At 45.4% G+C, this 18,957-nt stretch overlaps 1 protein-coding gene across 1 annotated transcript; it reads left to right on the top strand.

The window, feature by feature from the left end:
- Positions 1-3,854: 3,854 nt before the first annotated feature.
- Positions 3,855-17,604, top strand: CCSAP (centriole, cilia and spindle associated protein). Its single transcript, XM_059469195.1, has 3 exons — positions 3,855-4,204; positions 11,498-11,766; positions 13,555-17,604. Exons 1-3 carry the CDS (start codon positions 3,883-3,885, stop codon positions 13,726-13,728), a joined length of 765 nt encoding a protein of 254 aa, XP_059325178.1. The 5' UTR covers positions 3,855-3,882; the 3' UTR covers positions 13,729-17,604.
- Positions 17,605-18,957: the final 1,353 nt, after the last annotated feature.

The following is an 18,957-nucleotide window of genomic DNA, read 5'->3' on the forward strand; positions in this document are numbered from 1 at the left end:
TTCCAGGGCCCAGCCTGGCGGTCGCTGCACTGTACGTGTCAAGATTAAATTGTGGCAACAATGGGGAAGGTGCCTGGCGGCCACACCCAGGCTTTTGCTTGCATCAGCCTCAGGTAACGTGTGAAGTACAATATCAGCTCTGCTGGGGGTCTCTGCACACTTCTGTCACAAATCTTATCGCACAAGTGGTCCCCAGTGGGTTTCCAAGCCCTGCAGCTGCCCCTTCCCCAGGCACTGGGGGATGCACAGGCAAACTTGGATTGGGAGGGTTGCACTGTGAAGGAGAAACCTGGGCAGGAGCATGAAGGTGCAGCTTTCCCCATACCACAGGGGCTGGGTGCTCATTGTCATGTCAGCAAGAGTGCTAACATCGTGCCTGTGCAGTACAATGGAGAGGATGGGTGGAGGCCGCTGCTAACAGCACCCATCTTCACGTGTTAGTCGTGAAACATTGACACCTTGCCCGTTGTTTTGAAGATTAGGTGCCTCCTCTGAAGAGTGCAGAGCTTAGGGGAAAAAACTGCAGAAAATGGAACTCACAGACTGTGTGCCAGGATCTGGAAGCTGTCACACCGGCATTTCCTGTGTGATGGATGAGGCATGGATTAATGACTGAGCAGTAGGTTCATGAGCACCCCAGGAGAAGTTTGGTTCTGCAAAAGGCAATTCCTTCCTGACAGAGAAGCCATCAAAGAGCATCCATACACCTCTGATATAAATCAGTCTGTTTAAAAGTCTTTTAAAGTCTCTTTAAACTGTGTGTCATGGTTCAACCCCAGCTGGCAACTCAGTACCTTGCAGTCCTTGCTCAATCCTCTCACTCCTTGGGAGGATGGGAGGAGAAACAGGAGAAAAGAACAGGTAAAACTTGTGGGTTGAGATAAGAACAGCTCAATGACTGAAATAAAGTGAAATATAATAATGCCAATTATAATAATAACATATAATGATAGCAATAAAAATGAGTGGAAGAGAGAGCTAGAACCCAAGAGAAACCAGTGCTGCACAGTACAATTGCTCACCATCCACTGACTGATGCTCAGCCTACCCATGAGCAGTGACCAGCGGCTCCTGGGCAACTCCCCCAGCTCATACGCTGGACATAATGTTTGATGGTGTGGAATATCCCTTTGGCCAGTTTGGGTCAGCTGTCCTGGCCATGCTGCCTCCCAGCTTCTGGTGCTCCTGCTCCCTGGCAGAGCATGGGAAACTGAAAAGTCCTTGATTGAGAGTAATCAGTGATTACCAACATTATTGTCTTACTGAATCCAACACACAGCACTGTACCAGTTACTAAGAAAAAAATTATCTCCACTGAAACCAGGACAACAGGGAACAGAAGTCCTTTGGGAAATGGAAGATTGATACTATAAAATATGTGGAAAGAACAGCAGTATTTTCATAACCACAAGTGACCAGATGAAACTGTGCAGGTTCGTTCAAAATGACATTTTGTACAAAATAATATTTTATAAAAGGAAAGGAAAACCTGCAACCCCCAGACCTCACCTGTTTATGTGAATCCACTTATGTCATCTGCTCATGTAGACTGAGCACAGTATCAGAGTAAGAAACCAGAGTCCAGGTTAACTGGGGAGCAATCTGCTCTCCTCTCTAGACAGCACTGCCACAGCTGCTTTCTCTAGTGCTGTCTCCAGTTACAGGTGTTTATAAACCTGTTGTTCCCTGTTGTTTTCCAAGAAATACCTTCTGTTACAGCAGGTGGTGCTGAGGGCATGGCTGGATCCCAGTGGGACTTCTGAGGGCAAAAGGAGAAGGCACCAGGGACAACCCAGATGCCACTGGAGCCCTCAGTGGGGAAAATAAATGAGCGAGGCAGCTCCCAAATATAATCCTCAGGACAGCACTGGGTGGGGGGAGAAATCTGCTGCATCTGCCTGGTTTTATTCCAGGGAAGTATGCAGGCAAGGCTCCTGCATGTCTGCCTTGGGCAGGGCACCGTGGGTGTCCCAGCACGGAGAGAAGAGCTCTCTGAAGGAGCTCCTCTCTCGTTTTTGAGGCTGTTGGGCAGGGGTAGGTGCCCTGCTATTTCTGTGCCTCTATTCCCAGTAAATACAGGGCCCAGACTCTCCTCCCTGGCAGCCCTATCACCACCCACCCCCATGAGCAGCAGGCAGAGCTGAAGGGAACTGGGGAAGTTAGGACAGATTTTAAAATGGAACTTAACAGGTTTATGGATGCAGATCTGCAATGTGTGTGCCTGCAGCACCAGGCACTGGGTGTCACTGCAATTGGCCTCTCCTGACAGCATTTTCCTGAATTGCAGCTGGACCCACCGGATTTCTCCAACATCCTGCTGTCAAGGGGCTGTGAACATAACTGCAAGGGCTGGGGGCTGGAGGAGATATCCAGGTGCTTCTGCAAAGGTCAGGCAACATCTCTGTCCCTCTCACTCCTGCTTGGTCACCAGGGGTTGGAAAGCCTGAGTCTGCACACGCAAAACCAGGACTAAATACTCTCGATCTGAGCATCGATTAAAATAAGTCAATTTGGTTATGTTAGCTGCATCGGTGATTGCATCAGCGCCGCGCAGCCAGAGGTGCTGCGTGTAACACCCGCCCCCTCACCTTAAAGCCACCAACACTTTAATTTCACTGGAAGAACTGGGCCATCGTTTACCATCCCGGGAATCCGTGCCAGCTTGTGGTTTGTCTTTTTTTTATTTGTGTCAGTCAAGAGACGCACAGGGCAAGGCAAGGAAAAATACTGTTTGCTTCCTTATTAGTCAAAAAAAGGAAAAAACAAAAAAAAAAAAAAACCAACCCCGCCCCCCCCCCCCAAAAAAAAAAAAAAGAAAAAAAACAAAACAGAAGGGAAAAAAAAAGGAACAGTTTCCCAGAACTGTTTCTGGAAATCCGTCAGTGCCCCCGTGTGTCGGAGCGGGGCTGCCGAGGAGGGCTCTGTGCGCAGCCCGCGCATGGCAGGGGCAGGCCGGTGTGCAGGCGTCCAAAGCAGGACAGCGGGTGGGGCGGGCCGGGGGATCGCGCTGTCCCCTCCCAGACGGGGCTGTGAAGCGAGCGAGCCGTGGCAAAGGCTCTGCGGCAAAACATTTTCAGGGACAATCGTGTCCCACAGGGGCAGATTCGCCGCGATGCCCCAAATACGGTGTGTGAGAGAGGGAAATATCCAGAAATCGCTGAAGAGCCGAGGGTCAGTGTGCGGGCAGGCAGGAGGGCGAGGGCGGCTGCAGAGGCCGCCCCGGTTTCTGCATTTGTCTCCAAAGCGTTTCGTATCCCCAGAGACGGCGGCCGCCCTGCGCAGGGCTGGATTACGAGAATCCTGCTCTGGCCACGGGTTTTTAAAGCAGATTAGTGGAAAATGGAGAGAGCTGCGTGTTGTTGCAGAGGCGTTCGCCTCCCTCCGGCCGGCCCCGGCTGCTGCGCATCCTTTGCTCCCGCAGCGGCAGCACCGGAGGCAGCAGCAGCCCACCGCCCGGGGTGCTGCACGCACAAGGCACTGCTGGTGCTGGTGGTGATGCTGGTGTTGGTGCTGCTGGTGCTACAGCATCACTTCTGACGCACTGCACGGACCCGCTGGGTTCCAATGGGCCCCGAGAGGCGCCGAGCTGCCCCACAGCCGTGCGGCGGGGGGCTGTCCCGGAGCCTCACCCGGGCCCCAGCACGCCTACTGCTGGGCCCAGGGCTGCGGTGCTTTGGTGTGTTTATGATCTATTTTATATTTGATCTAATTTTCACTCTGTGTCATCCCGTTCTCTGCGCCTCACGGCCCCGTCCCCCCCTCCAGGCATCCCTCCCCGCTCGGGGCGGGGCCGGACGCCGCTGTTTGGATTTAAACGTAGCAGCGGGAGGGGGCGGGCTCGGCCGGTGCTTCCCGGCTCCCGGCTGCGGCTCCGGCTCCGCCATGGTGGTGCCGGCGCGGCGCGTTAAGACGGAGTACATGAAGCGCTTCAAGGAGCCCAAGTGGGAATCGTGCGGCGCCTGCTACCTGGAGCTGCTGCACTACCGCCTCAGCCGCCGGCTCCTGGAGCAGGCGCACCGGCCCTGGCTCTGGGACGGCTGGGAGCAGGACAGCGGCAGCGGGGGCGGCAGCACCGCCGGCTCCCCCTCGCCGCCGGGCGCCGGCAGCCCCGCGAACGCAAAGGAGGAGGAGGAGGCGGCAGTGGGAGCGGGAGCGGCGGCGCCGAGCGAGGCGGGACGGGCCAGCCCCGGTAGGGAGCGCGGCGGTGGCGGGGGGGACACGTGTGCCCGGGGCGGCCCCAGCCCCCTCCCCGTGCTGCCCTGCCCTTCTCCGGGGGGCTCGGCACGGATGGCTCTGCCCGGGCCGCCCCGCCGCGGCTTGGGGCCGATCCCCTATCCCGGGGTGACCGTGCGGGAGCATTTAGCCCGTCTAACCCGCCCCCAGGACACGGCCCGGGGGTGGCAGGGCCCGTCAGCCGCCTCCAGCCGGGTCCTGGCTGGGCCTGCGGAGAAGCCGCGGCTGCGGCGTCAGAGGTGTCGCTTTAAAGAGCCGAGTGGTGGCAACTCTCATCCTGAGTCACAGCCACTTATGTAAACTGTTGCCATGGGAGCCAAGCATCTCTGCAATTATATAAGCGGGTTCTCCGGCAAAAGCAGCGGCAGGTTGGACTGTGTGCCAGTGGCTGGCTCGTAACGCAATTGCTTTCCTGGACCTGCACACGCAAGCTGTCTCGGCTGAACGCCTGGTTCTTAATGCCCCCTGAGGTTTGATCTTGGGTGCGCAGCTGAGTGGGGTCAACTAAGTAGCCTGAGCAGGTGCTGAGCTGGTAACAGTTTATTCTCTTCCAGCGCAGAGTAATTCCCGTCTGCGGTCTCACGGCCTAAGTGGTTAGGCAGATATTAACATGGTCAAGCTTCTCAATCTGGTATTTTTTTTAACCATTAGATACAGTTTCTTACGTTTAGTGAAAGAATACTGTATCTGGCAGCCATTGATTGGTGGTTTGAAATGCCTTTTGAATCAGCTGTCTCCCTGTTGCACAGCAGCAGGGAAAATCCTTGAGAACTCTTCAGTTAAGCCTCATGCTGCCTGGTTGTTGTTGTGGTGTGTGTTTTTTTTTTTTTTTTTTTCCTTCTCTCCCTGGAGTTAGATGTGCTTGTCTGGAATGGGGAAACAAACCTGATCCAATGCCCTTTGGGACCTGAGCTTTCCAGAATGATCTGTGTTCTGAGATTCAAGATTAAACTGCATTCATTGACCTTAAGAATTCCACATTATACAAAAGCTTAGCTTCTGTTCCAAAGGCTTGGTGTTTCAGGGCATACTAGCGATGTGAGTCCTGCAGTCAGCTGGGTGGGCCTGTGGTACCCTGGTCTCACATGGGGGGCACACAGATACTGGGGTAATGCATTCCACCTCCCCAAAGCTGTTGTCCTCATTTCAGCTGGGATAATTTTGTGCCTGGTAGCTGGTACAGTGTTGTGTGTTGGATTCAGTATGAGAATAACACTGATAACACAGCTGATGTTTTTAGTAGTTGCTCAGCAGTGCTTACCCTAAATCAAAGATTTCTCAGTTTCCCATGCTCTGCCAGCCAGCAGGTGCACCAGAAGCTGTGAGGAAGCACAGCCAGGACAGCTGACCCAAATGGCCAAAGGAGTACTCCATAGCCAGAAAGTCCTGCCCAGTGCATAAACTGGGTGGAGTTGCCCAGGAGCCACTGACTGTGCATCACTGGTTTCTCTTGGGTTTTATTCTTCCCTTTTCATTACTATTATTATATTTCACTTTATATCAATTACTGAGCTTTTCTTATCTCAACCCATGAGTTTTTCTGATTCTTTTTCCATCCCCCTGTAGAAGGAGGGAGTGTGTGACTATGTGATACTTCACTGCTGGCTGAGGTTGAACTACAAGAGCTGTGCAGTGATGGAAGCACCCCAGCTCACCAGTATGAAACAGAGTATTAGTGGGCCTAGTTTTGCTTTCCTCAATCAGGCCTTGAGGAAGCTAGACTGGGAGCGTGTGTGGAAGAACTCTACAGTATGTCAGTGAGAAGAACTAAGGAATTGCAATAGATTAGGGAGTGGTTGCATGGGAAAAGGCAATGCTCTTTAAAGGCTTGGCTTTTAGTGAGAGGAGGTGGAAGCTGTTGATGCTGCACTCAGAACCTGGCATTCCCAGCTTTTCTGATGCACTTTGAATACATACAAGCCTGGGGCAGTTGTTGTAGGGACCTGAATTTATTTTCATTCTTGATGAGCCTAGGGTAGAGCACATAAACATGCTACAATCTAATAGCACTGGCATTGCCAAGGCTAGAGACTGCTGGCCAGGGTGCTCTGCTCACTCATTAGCTCGCTCCCTGATTCCTTCCCTGACTCCTCCCTAGGGAAAGGTCCAGCTGGAGTTACTTGGTAGCCTGATTCTGGTTGGGATTGGGCAGGGAACAGCAGCTGGGTAGCTGTGTTTGTGGTCAGTGACAGTGCAGTGACTCTCCAGTGCATCCAGTTGTGTCCCCAGTCCTCCAGCAGTGGCAAAGGGACTGTGGAGCTCCAGTGGCCTGCCAGGCTGCAGGGTTCTGGGCAACTGTGCTGCTGTAACTGGTACACCTTTGCCATGGATGCTGTAAGGGAATGCCTAAGGTTTTGCCAGGTCCTTGCTATTTTATAGTGGAGAAAAATCTGTACTTCACATTCACTTTTTTTTTGCCAAATGGCTTAGAATAAACATTTCTCAACTTCTGTGAGTATTTAAGAGCTTTGCTAGCAGAAGGACTGAAGACAACTCTGGTGAGGCAGCTGGATTTAGTGGATATTTATTGTATCCTAATGCACATATAAGGAGGTGACCCATTTAGTATTGGACAATCATAAGGATACATTTTTCTTCTGCTTAGTGGCTGGCTAATTAAGGCATGTGGAAGAGATCACATAGAAACTACCACTCTGAAGCTTCTACTATTAAACTGCCTTTTTTTTTTTCCTTTACTCTGAAAGAACTTAATTACACTGAAGTGCTGTGGGGGTAGCTGAGTGTGCTCATGTTGATGACATCTTTTGTCTTCTGAATCTGACATCCACCCACATGCTGGAACATCCTAGCTGTTACCTGGCTACTGCTGCTTCCTGCTGTTTTGTGGGGAATCTGATTTCTGCCTGAGTGCTATTGACAGTGCTTGTTGCCCATACGGCAACAAGCTGGTCAGCACTAATGTTGTTTAATATCTGAGGTAAACACAATTCATAATGGCATGTGCTGCCCTGGTTTCCTCTTTCCTCTCATTGAAATGAGCCTATGTGTGTTTGTAAAGGTCGTGAACGCTCCTGGTGTGTGAAGAGGAAGTGGGTGCAGGCAGCCTGGCTTTAATGTTCAGTGGTGTTGGTCCAAAGCACTGCCAGTGTGAACCCCTGGGGCAGCACGTGGCACAAAGGTGCTTTTTCCCTTTTGCACTGAAGCCATGGCTGAGTGATACCAAGGTGTGCTCAGAGGCAACTTTGGGTTAATTCCTTCTGACCCTCCACTTGTGGCAGCTGTTTGTGGGATTGTTCTGTGGAATATGCCCAGGCACAGATGTGCTTTAAACATAATCCCACAAAATCTTGACCTAAATGAACTGGTGTAGTTGTGGTGTAGACACGTCCTCAAAGCTGTCAACAGAACCCAGTGGGCTGGTAAGTAGAAGACAGAAGCTCTTGGCAGCAGTCCTGCTGTCAGACCTGTTGCTTGTGAAATGACACTGCTGCACACACATGCAGGATGAAGGCATCTTTCAATCCTCATTGCCATTTTGCCTTCAGCATTTTTGTGCAGTGGTCTTAAGTGACAGCAGTGACAAGCTGCCATTGAAGGAGTTGCCTCAAAAGTATTTGGAAAGTGACTGATGTGGATTAGTGGAACTAAACAGAAGATCCAGTTTCAAACTTGTTTCCTGATCTTGTCTGTCATCATGTTGCAGGGGCATTTGCTGGCCCATGTATGTGGGAAGAAGCAATTTGTGGTGGGGGAAGAAGGCAAGGGCATCAATTCAGGGGTTTACAGTACTGTTGTTTAAAGTTGCTCCCAATTTTTTTCCTTTGGAAACAAGCTTTGCTATCAAGACAATCTAGTAATTACTTTCCAAACTGCTGCAAATGAAGCTTGCATGAATCTAATCAGCTCTGAGCTGCTGTGTGGCTGCTAGCTCCATTATTGCCTCACGCAAGAGCTGCCTTGAAGAAATTATGTTGCAATCTGTTTCATCTGTAGTAACTTACTTTCTACTCAGCTGTAGTTTGTTGATACCCACAACAAACCCCCAGGGTTATATGGCTCTGTCAAGAGGTGTAGGAGACCTGCCCCACTGGGGAGGTGTCGGTACAAAAGCAGGAGAATTGCAGTTCTGCCTGCAGCAGTGCAAGCAGCAAGTGCCTCTCCTGGTGCTGAGGTATTGCTGTAAGGAGCCAGCATCTCAATGCAGAGATAACACTGCTAAGCCTGTGACCTGGCCCGTGGGTCTGATCAGAAGGCTGTTGGTATCTGCAGTAAGTCATCAGGGCCTTTGCAATGGGGGTCCTGTGTGGCAGAGCTGTGCGAGACAGCAGCTCCCCTGGGCTCTTCCCGCCTGATCCAGGAGCGGAGCTGTTACACAAGCGGGGGATGCAGCAGGGTTTAAGTGACCTCTTCTGGGCCGGAACTTCCAGCTGCCGTGTTGGGTGGGCCTGCTCTGCCTGTTAAGCACTTAATCCCCTCCTGCTGTCCATCCAGTGTGCTCTGCTTAGCGTCCATGATGCAGTTTCAAACGTTTCTAGCTTTTCCCCTCTCCTGTCTAATCCCTGTCATGCTGCAAGCAGTTCTGAGTTTCCTGTGTCTGCTGGAGTTGATGCTCTGTATGGGAAGGAGATGGGTAGGAGCTGCTGGCGCCTGCACTTCCTCCTGAACAGCTGGGTCTAAGTCCTGCTTCAACTGCTGCTCTTTTGACTTCATGTGAAAAGTGATGGCTAAGATAATAGCCTGGATATAAACTGTAGTTTAAAATAAAAGGCTTAAATAATAACTGTTAGACATCTTGTGCCTTCACCAGCTGAGTTCTCTGTAAATGGCACTGTAGCAGTGGGTTCATGGAAAGCCCTGCTCTAATAGCAGGTGCTCATAAGTGCTACAGTGCGCTCTGGCATATAGCATTGACTGTAAGGCTATGCACAGGACTCTGTGTGCCATTTACCCATATGCTTTTATTGCTATTTTGGGACAAGCTGGCTCAATCATTTCTGGACCAGCTGGAGCTGTATCCTGGTGAGTAGCATACCCAGGCATGGCTGTTGCCTTGTTTTTTAAAGCTGAACTATCCATGTAATTGCAGTGCCCCCACTTTCCTGTATTTTTAAGTCTCTAAATGCCACTTCTGCTGTTTATGAAGTCAGTGTTGCTCCATCCCCCTTTGCAGAGAAGGAAGATGACATTTTCCCTTGAATGGAGGATGAAACAGCTTTCTGAAAGGAAAAGCAGTCGTGTTGCAGAATTGACAGCAATATGTTCCCTTTCAGAGTTTAATTTTCTCAAAAGAGTACTTCCTTCTGATAATGGACCTAGGCAGTCCCTCCTTTGGAGTGGCTGTGCAGGGAGATGCTCAGATAATATTTTGTAAGGGGATAACTTTGTGCTGCCTGTTTGCAGCCATGATGAATGAGCTGCCTTGTTTCAGAGTGAAGCTGTGTGTCCCAGAGCACAGGGAAAACAAGCATAGCAAGTCTAATACTACACTGAGCTCATTGCTGCTGTCTTTTACCAGCCTTGTCTATAGTAACTGAAACTACACCCAGCCAATATTTAGGTATGTAAAATTCATCTAGCCATTACTCTCAATGTGGCACTACTTTGGCCTTGACTAATTTATTTTTGGTTGTTTTGTGATGTCATTTAACTGAGCTCTCAACAAATACAGCTGTAAATACTTTAACAATGCTGGCCACTCTTTATCAAATACTCAGCAGCACTGCAGTATCAGCTGTGGATGAATGCTACACCTGCACATCTTGGAAGATGGTTATAGGCAATCCTGAACAGGGCCCAGCACCAGGGCCTCAGTGCTGCTTGGCAGCACAGAAACTGTGCTGGCCAGGCTAACAGCTAGCAAGGGAGCATAAGGCTTGCCTTGGGGGAATTCTGGGGCATGGAACAAGCCTTGGTATCTTTACCCTGCAAATGTGAAGTGAGTGCTAGAGTAAATGGATGCTTAATCAGTGTGCCAGGCAGGTAACTTCTGTTTCATCAGAACTGGATGGATACAGAACTGACATTAAAGCAGCGTCAGATTGGGCATGCACCTGCTTGAAATCCCAGCAATTATCAGGAGTGGTTGCTATTATGTCATAGGATTGACAAGCCCTCCTGCTTTTAATGATGAAAGCACTTGGGTAAAAACTGCACTACTTGTCTGTGGTCAACATGTCACTATGTGAGCAAGCCCTAAACCAGAAGAACTCCCTATGACTGAGGGAATTCCTTCTGTCCACACCAGAGTATGCTGGTGATGGCTGAATGTGCTGAGACTTGGAACAGAGGTGGTGTGGAGCTGGTCCCCACTAGTAGCAGAAATAAACCAGCAAGTTTGGTGTGTTTATGTCAGCAGAGTTTAGTGATTACTGTGTGAGTCTAGCAGAAGACAGCACCTAACGATCAGACTTGAAAGGAATTGGTTACTAGTGGACTCCAATACTCTTAGGTGAATAAAAGGATGTGTCTTGTAGGTGATCACACACTATGGGGCAAGAAGATTGGCTCTTATGGAACAGTTGTTCCTCTGTGATTTTATTAATTAATATTTTATATAATGCTGATTCAATCTTCAGTGATGATCTAAAACTGCAGTGATTCAGCCTTTAAATTCTTTCTCACAAGCCCTACTTTCCATACCCAGTGTCTGGAGGACTATTGCTGGCCCCTTGCTATGGAAGGCTTAAATGTGTGGGACAAATGAGCCTTGGGGAGTAATGCCTGCAGAGTGTGGCACTTTAAACGTACCACATAATTCACAGATCAGGTAGCAAAGGTGACGTCTACTACTTTGTGGGGTCTTGCTTCATACTCTCCTCTCCTTCCTAAGCAGAAAACCATAACAGAGATAGATGTATAAACAGAGCTTGAAAATGAATCACTTTTTTCAGAGGAAGTTGATAATAGGAAGGATTTAATATTGCACACAGTCTTCATCTCTGACTAGCATCTATGTGGCATTCAGCACTCCATCTGTTTGCTGTCTGAGAGATGCAAGGATGAAATAGTGAAGACAGAAGATCACTGGAAACTGTCTTTAAGTTCTTCTTGGGGCTCTTGGTTATCCATAACCTCACCAGTGAAAGGCATTTTTAAGTATGGGAAAGCTGTATTGTAGTCACTAAAGAAAGAATGAAGACATTTAAGCAAGGTATATGTCTGTCGCTAAGGGAGCAATGACTTTTTGAATTTCTAAAAAAAGCACAGCTTCAGTGATGTATTGAGAGGCTGTGCAAATCAGACATCAATATGTTGTCTTTGGGAGCTTAAAGCATAACTGTTTTTTCTTCTCCAGAAAAAGAAGATCAAGAAAAGCAAGAGAAGGAAGAGCAAGAGAAAACTGTAGAACATAGTTCTGTAAAGGAAGCAGACAAAACCAGCCGTACAGGACGACGTCCAAGTCGAAGTGCCTTGTCCAGTCGGAACGATCGAAAATCAGCCAAAAGTCCCCAAAGGACAGATGCACCAAAGGAGAATAAACATCCATTTGCTCTGTATGGGTGGGGAGAAAGACAAACAGATACTGGGAGCCAGAAAACTCACAATGTCTGTGCTTCTGCTTCAGTGAATGAAGTAAGTAAGAGCTTCTGTTGTATGAAAAGGCAGTGACTCCTTAGTGCCTACAGATGTCTTAATAGCTGGGTAAAACTTCTCAGGGGTCCCTTTATTTGAATATATGGAGATTCCAGCAGCAGGTTCTAGCAATGAACCTGAAGAGTCTTGAGATGTCCAAATAAGAGCTCTTTACTGTTGGTTTGGAAGCTTCCCAGGTTTGACTAACATTTGCAATTTCTAATTAAAACTGCCTGTCCTGTTTGTGGCTGTTATAGTGTTACCAGCAAAAATTGCTGTTCTAAAAGTATTTCTGCATTCTGAACTTCATGAGAACAGGAGAAGAGCAGGCAGTTAGCACCAGGCACCCCACAGCAGGCAGGCAAATAAACACTGGGGAAGTGCTTGAGCTGTGAAAGAGAGACTTTTGCTGGGGCACTTCCTAGACTAGGAGCCTCACTGAGATGGTACAAGTGCTTTTCTGCTAAGATGTCTTGTCTAGCAGCCTGGTTTGGTGGCTTGCCAGTAGGAAATGTTGCTTGCAGCAGAATGGTCTATCAGATGGCTGATGGATTACAGGACTGGTGTAAATATTACCAAAATAGCACCAATTAAATTCATGTGGCATGGACAGCACTAGCATTCTGCTGTACTGGGGCTCTGTTTCCTAGCTTAGAAACAGCAAGGGAGTGTTTTAACTGATCCATTTCTTTCTTCTCTATGACTCTCCTAGGCTGTAAAACACAAATCATTAATGCATCCCTGCCAGTGTCTTACCCATATCCAGATGGAGCTGGCCTTTGATGGGCTGTTTTGGAAGGGATTTGAAGCCCAAGCTTTTTCTTCCTGGACAGCTCAAACCTTTGGGCAAAAGGAGGAACTTGGGCCTTACAGCTTTGGAAAGAAGCTGCCTTTGCTGATAATGGACACTAATGCTAAATTGATAAACTTTGGTCAGTGCTCAAAATAGTTGACTGGTGCTTTATGTTGAAGCCTAGAAGAGGCCTAAGCCTGACATGAGCAGAATTATTTATATTTTGTCTTAGACATCTAATATTTTTTTACACTAGAAACAGCAATGGAACACCTCAGCTTGGGTCTTGAGCTTGGACTGAACAGGCAGAACATTTCTGAAACACTCCCAGTTATGCAGTGTTTTGTCACTGAGGATGTTTCTTTATGTAGGAACCAACTACTTATTGCCTGCTGAGGTTACTTTTTCTTGCATGTTTGAAAGGTGTTTGTTACCCCTTATTGAGATGGTTGACAGGGTTTTCAATATGGATATAGATGCATGCAAACATAGAAAGTGGCTTTTCATATTAAATTTTGGGGGAAATATGATAATTTATTAATATAAAAATGTATGTAATTGTGTTCAGCACATTGTTCAAAATTAAGATCTTTAGTCTCTAAGGGATCCCTAGGGTTTGGTCTTACTTATATGGCTTAGGGATATTAGGCTTAAGGGATGCTTAGGCATATTGAGGACTGTTTTTAAATGATACAAACAGAGAATTGAAGTTTTTAGAATTTATCTGATTAAGACTATGAAACATTCAAGATTTTTACAATCATTTAATAGTTGGAAGCATGAAAGATAATGCAGAACAGAAATTAAAGCACTTCTCATGGAAAAAAAAGAAATCTATGTTCAGTTAATGGTACAAATTAGAGAAAAAAATATAACCTTGCTCACAATCCCTGTTCCTTCTGGATGGGGTCTGGGACAAATAAAAAGTGATCCTTGTCATTCCTGAGGGCTTCCTAGGCTGTTCCCCTTCCATAATACTAACTCTGGTCTTTTAGATTCACGAGTCTGCCCTGCGAGCAAAGAACAGGAGGCAAGTGGAGAAAAGGAAGCTTTCTCAGAGGCGAGTGCGGTCAGCAGAGGCAGAAAACACCTGGCGAGCAAAGCCCTCCCCAGCAGACAACCCCTGGATGACAGAGTACATGAGATGCTACTCAGCAAGAGCTCTCTGAACCTGGATTCCCTTAGGCATCCTCAGAAGAAGTCACGCATATCAGGACACTGGTGCAAGGAACCAAACCACTTATGCAAGGTTTTTATAGGGAGTTTCCAGCTGTTAAAGTATTTGTTACAATGTTTTTATCTTGGCTACCTACCTCACAGTGGGGTGTATCCTTGGAGCCATAACATTTGAAGAGGCTTTTAGATATAACTACCCAAACTTTCAAACAATTCCCCTTTTGGGAATTTTTCTAATGCTTCAGTTGGTTTGTTTTGAGGGTGGGAGGGGAAACCTTAACATACAGGGAGTCAAAACAAAGTCACTTTTTTGATGATCATGGTTACAAATAATCTGTTTTCCCTTATTTAAAGTTCAAGTCATGGGGAGATGGTATTGGGGAAAGACTTTAAAGGAGTGATGGAGGTGCCTTTGTATTTATAAAACTATTTAACAGTTTTATGACAATAAGCATATGAAGATTGGCAGAAGGAAGCCAGTGTGTCTGGTAACTAGCACTAATAAATGTAGATGCTTTAGGCAGGCAAATACCAAGTATTGTCTGTACACAGAAACTTTAAAGACAACAACAAAAAACCCCAAACAAAACCAACTTTGATTAATGAATCAGCTGATGCTAACTTTTATCACTGTTTCTAAGGTCATTAGAATAAACCACTCATTTTCAGGGCAAGAAACAGCTACAGGATCATTTTGCTGTAGCTGTTCCTGTTGTACCAAATAACTAATGTAGACAATCATTATCTGATAGCTGCCACTCAATAAGCAGTTACTTGTTCTACAAATATAGAGCTGTACCACTGTACTAACCTTGTGATCACACTTAGTCTGTACTTAATCATGTAAATGCATTTATTGAAGGAGAGGGCTGGCTCCTTTCTGGTGAGGTATATTTTTAACACTTCAGAGTATCTATTATGCTCAGTGAGGGCCAGAGTGCAATATGCATTCTTCTTGGAGGTATTGTACAGGTCTATTGTAAAAGGGTTTAAACTTGAAAATTGTACTGATAAAACTTGTAGATGATGTCCTGAGAAACTTGCTGCCTCTTGAAATTGGTGCAGAACCCCTCACTTTATGGGGGGATGGGGAAGGGGGTAAGGGCTAGGGAAAGGAGGCGTGTATCCTTTAGTAAACAAGAACATATAATGAAGTTTGAACATTTTTGTTTTGTAGGTCCTACTTCTACATAGTAAGACAGTCATTGTGATTTCCTTGGTGGTATTGTTTCCCTCAGGTGGCTGTAAATTATCTTTTTTTCAGTTTGCTAACTATGCTTTAGGCAGATGATTGCTGTAGTTGTGAGCTTTGAAGTTTTGTTCAGATGTGTTGTGTGTTAGTTACTTATGTTGGTTATCTCAGTTTAATTATTTTGAGGCTTGTGTTTTACAGGCTGGATACATTCCCACAGGAAGCATACTTGCACTTCTAGAGCAGAAACCTGCACTAGTTTTAGCTTCATTCCACAATCTCAGTGATTAAGGAGGACTCTGGAATTACTATTGCAACAGAGCATGCTTAGTGAGAAGTCTGATTGTGTTCTTGAAGAAAGCAATTGTGCAAAGGGTCCAAGCACTGCTGCCTCCTAGTGTCTTACATCACTAAAGGTTTCATTACTCACAATTTTGATTTTGTTAAATTAAATCCTAGAATCCATGAAACTATAAACTGTTTTTTGTTTAACCTGCCTTTTAAGCACAAAGCTATAAAAATACAGACCACTCTTGTTGAAGGCTACCTATTTAAGATCTTACAGCTTTTAAGTCTGGGAAAGCACAGCATGATTAAGAATGTTTTATAGGCAGCAAAATCCCTGTTGGGGATTTTGATAGTCTAGAATTTCCTGAAACTTTAGAACAGTGCCCAAAACTGGGGAAAACTACTCCAGAGAATGCCTTTATTCCATATGAGATTCTTTTCATTTCCTTTCATGCTCTGTTTTCCTCTTTAAGTAACTGCTGTAAATATGCTTAGCTTGTTTCTGATGCTGTTGCAGTTCCAGAAGCCACCCCAGCTTTACACAACAGTGTCAAAGCACCAACTCAGTAGTGTTTAACAGCCTTATTCAATAAAAACTTGCCTGTTCCTGTTGCCCACACACTTTGTAGGCTTTATGTAACCACAGCAGATGGATTGTGCCCTCAGTGCATTTTGTCACATTCAACAGTTTCCTTGACTGTGTAGGGCAGGACTCATCTTGCCATGCTTTTGAAGATAGCTTCTACAGTTCTCTCCTCCCACAGGGAATGGAAGAGCCAGGATGACTCTGTGCCTGCCTTAAGTACTTGTGTTTGGATAAGATGTATCTCCCATTAGGTATTGGTGTTTTCAGTAATTATAGGAGGCCTGAGTGTCTTCTGCCTTGGATACTGGGAACTAAAAACATCTCCAAAAGGCCTGTTCAGGTCTTCAAATCAGAATTTTCAACAACATCAGGGCTGCTGTATACTAAGGAAATTGTCTAGTCCTAAAATCCTTGTCTGGTCAAGAACTGTTCCTCACAAAGATGACTTACTAAAAGACAGCAGATAAGGTGTTGTGAGTTGTTGTGCTTTTTCAAATGGTCTGTAGCCAAAACTATCCTGGGTGCTATGTTAGTACTATCTCGGTTCAAGTAACACAATACCTGAAGTGAGGGGTAAATCATTCTGCAAATCAGGTAGCCTTCCTGCATTTGGGTATTAATTGACTATAAAGCTACTATTTTGCTTAGACTATATGAAATAGTGTAGTTCTGATCACACTGCAAGCTCTGTGTGAAGTATTTGGTCTGGAAAACTGCTGGTGCTTTGATGTTAACAAATGAAAAGCCAATTGCATTGTAAAGCAGAACTTTCCAGATGTAAAAGATTTAAATGTATTCCATAGATTCCTATAGGAGGTGGCCATTTGCTTCAAATTGGATTCACTGGAAGGTAGAAAACATAGTGAATGTCTCCCTATCAATTAAGGAATTTCTAAACATTGTCTTGCATGGACTCTTGAATTTAGCAAAGTGGTGAACACTTCTCACTCCTGTTTTAGAAGTAAAACTTTTTGGTATGAACACAGTAAATACTCAATTGTCCAAAGTTTTCATTTAAATGACTGTTTATTCCTTTGTTTCTGGAAGTACTTAGCTAAGTGAAGCAAGAGTTTTACAATGTGTAATGCTGCAGTTTAACTATAGTGTTGTGAAGATAGTGTTTACAGTGTAAAATGTTACCATGAAAACTGCATAAGAATGTCCTGTAAAATACAGTAGCATGCCTGTTCAGTCACTGCTGTCACATCTTTGCAACTATGAAATACAGACTTTTTCACAGGAAGCTGAGATAGTAGTCAAGGTGATAGCTAAACTTAGAGAGCCAACCTTAACTAAACTGAGGAACAGTTTCTGGTATGAATTTTATCCAGGTAGCACATGCAAATTTAAATTGAATTTTTAACACATAGGGAAGTGTATCTGTTCTCATTTTTTATGGTATAATGTAGTGCCACTGAACTATAAAGGCCTCTCTGATTTTTTGTTTTTACTGTGATAGGGACCAAATGCTAGCAATCTGAGGGCCTAATGTATGGTAACCTGGATGTTCCAGTTTCTTTTCCAGCTCAGTTAGTGCACTCAGCAGCAAAGCCATAAATGGAGCCTGACTCAACACCTTGACAAGTAACCCCATGAAATTAGGGGTACAAATGACTGGGAAGCTGCCTCAGCTATTGTTAGCACTGAATTCACTTTAAAAACAATAGGGAAATACCATCTAAGCTTGAAGCAATATGTGTTTTTTAAAGTTTTTTAACAGTATTTGTTTTTAATGCTTCTGTATTGTCTATTTTAATAGTGTAGTCTCAACTTGTACATGTGAATAAAATCAGTGACACAAAATGACTGGACTGCTTGTACTGTGTTTTTTGGGATCTCATTTTTTTTTTCCCCCTTACAGGAGACTTTAGTCCCTGCATGCAAACTGTAGCTTCTGCTTGTCCCAGATATTCTCTCCTGGAATGTAAGCGACAGCCTTCTGTAACAACTAAGGTTGACTATGAAGTTACATTACAGTTACCATTCCAGCCTCTTATCTTCCTCCTGTAACTCTCCCAGAGATTCTTAACATCCTTTCCCAACCTGAATCACTGTTTTCCCCTTACTATGATAAGAAAAAAACCCAGCTGTACTAGCTATCTTAAATGCTATGTCTTTGAGAATATAAATGTAAAGGTTTGGAGGAAAAATACAGCTTCCTGTTTTCTCTCTGTTATCCTATGGACAGGTATACTCATGCCAACAGGAAAAATTAAGCTTTTAAAAGCTGGCTACACTGAAGTTCTCTATGCCATGGGTTGTTCAGTAAATGAATGAGACTATTTTTACTGAGGATTTACAATGTATTTCTTGAGATTTTAATAGTGTCAATTCTTCCAGCATATAAAAATGAGGTGCACAGACTGATCAGGCTTTTCTATGGCATTGGCTTTTTATAGGTCTTAAAGGAACTCATGAGCCAAACTGCAATACCTATTTGAATACAAAAAAGGAGAAGATGAAGCAACTGTGAGTTCTATGTGAGTTGTTCAACAGTCATGTTATTGACTTCACTTAACAGATAAAGCGTGTACAAGTACACAGGATTTGCTGGAAGAAAATCAAGGAAGATTCTTTATTTGGTGCTAGATACAAGCATGAAATGAAATAGTGTAGGCCAACAGACTCATTAAAAGGCAAGACACAGGCTTTAATAAGACATTTAAATCTCTTAATGGGCTGAACAGCTAAAGCTCCACATCCAATGAAACCTCAGATACAGGTACCTGGTGGTATTTCATGTAAAACTCCCACCCATCTTTCATTGTAAGAATTCTACTGTGAAAACATATGTCGCCTATTTATGACTTACTGTTCAGGTGAGCAAGGTGTCAACTATAATGCTAAAGCTTGAAATGTATTCCAGGGCTGATATTGGCATGATGTTTATTTTTAGAAATAAAAGACTCTCAGAGGAGCAATAGTAAACAATAGAGTTTGCACTGCTGAGAGCTATTGCTTCCAACAGTATTTCTGTAAGGAGTTGCAATTTTAGAAAATTTCTTTTTAGAATGTCAGCAAGATATGCAGCATAAAAGGCTGAGATACTACAAAACATGCACATTAACCAGGTTAATGTGTATACTGTAAGAGTATGCATTAAAAATGGTAAAAACATGTCCAAACTCATTATAATGACACTAGTGTTTCCTTCCA

The sequence above is a fragment of the Ammospiza nelsoni genome, chromosome 3 (assembly GCF_027579445.1).
Source record: "Ammospiza nelsoni isolate bAmmNel1 chromosome 3, bAmmNel1.pri, whole genome shotgun sequence".
NCBI classification, from domain to species: Eukaryota; Metazoa; Chordata; class Aves; order Passeriformes; family Passerellidae; genus Ammospiza; species Ammospiza nelsoni.

Excerpts from the sequence above, each read along its gene's own strand:
- CCSAP (XM_059469195.1), top strand. The coding sequence starts at position 3,883 with ATGGTGGTGCCGGCGCGGCGCGTTAAGACGGAGTACATGAAGCGCTTC. Across the intron at positions 4,205-11,497 it reads CCCCGGTAGGGAGCGCGGCG|ATCAAGAAAAGCAAGAGAAG; the intron begins GTGGCGGGGGGG and ends CAGAAAAAGAAG. Across the intron at positions 11,767-13,554 it reads CTTCTGCTTCAGTGAATGAA|ATTCACGAGTCTGCCCTGCG; the intron begins GTAAGTAAGAGC and ends CTGGTCTTTTAG.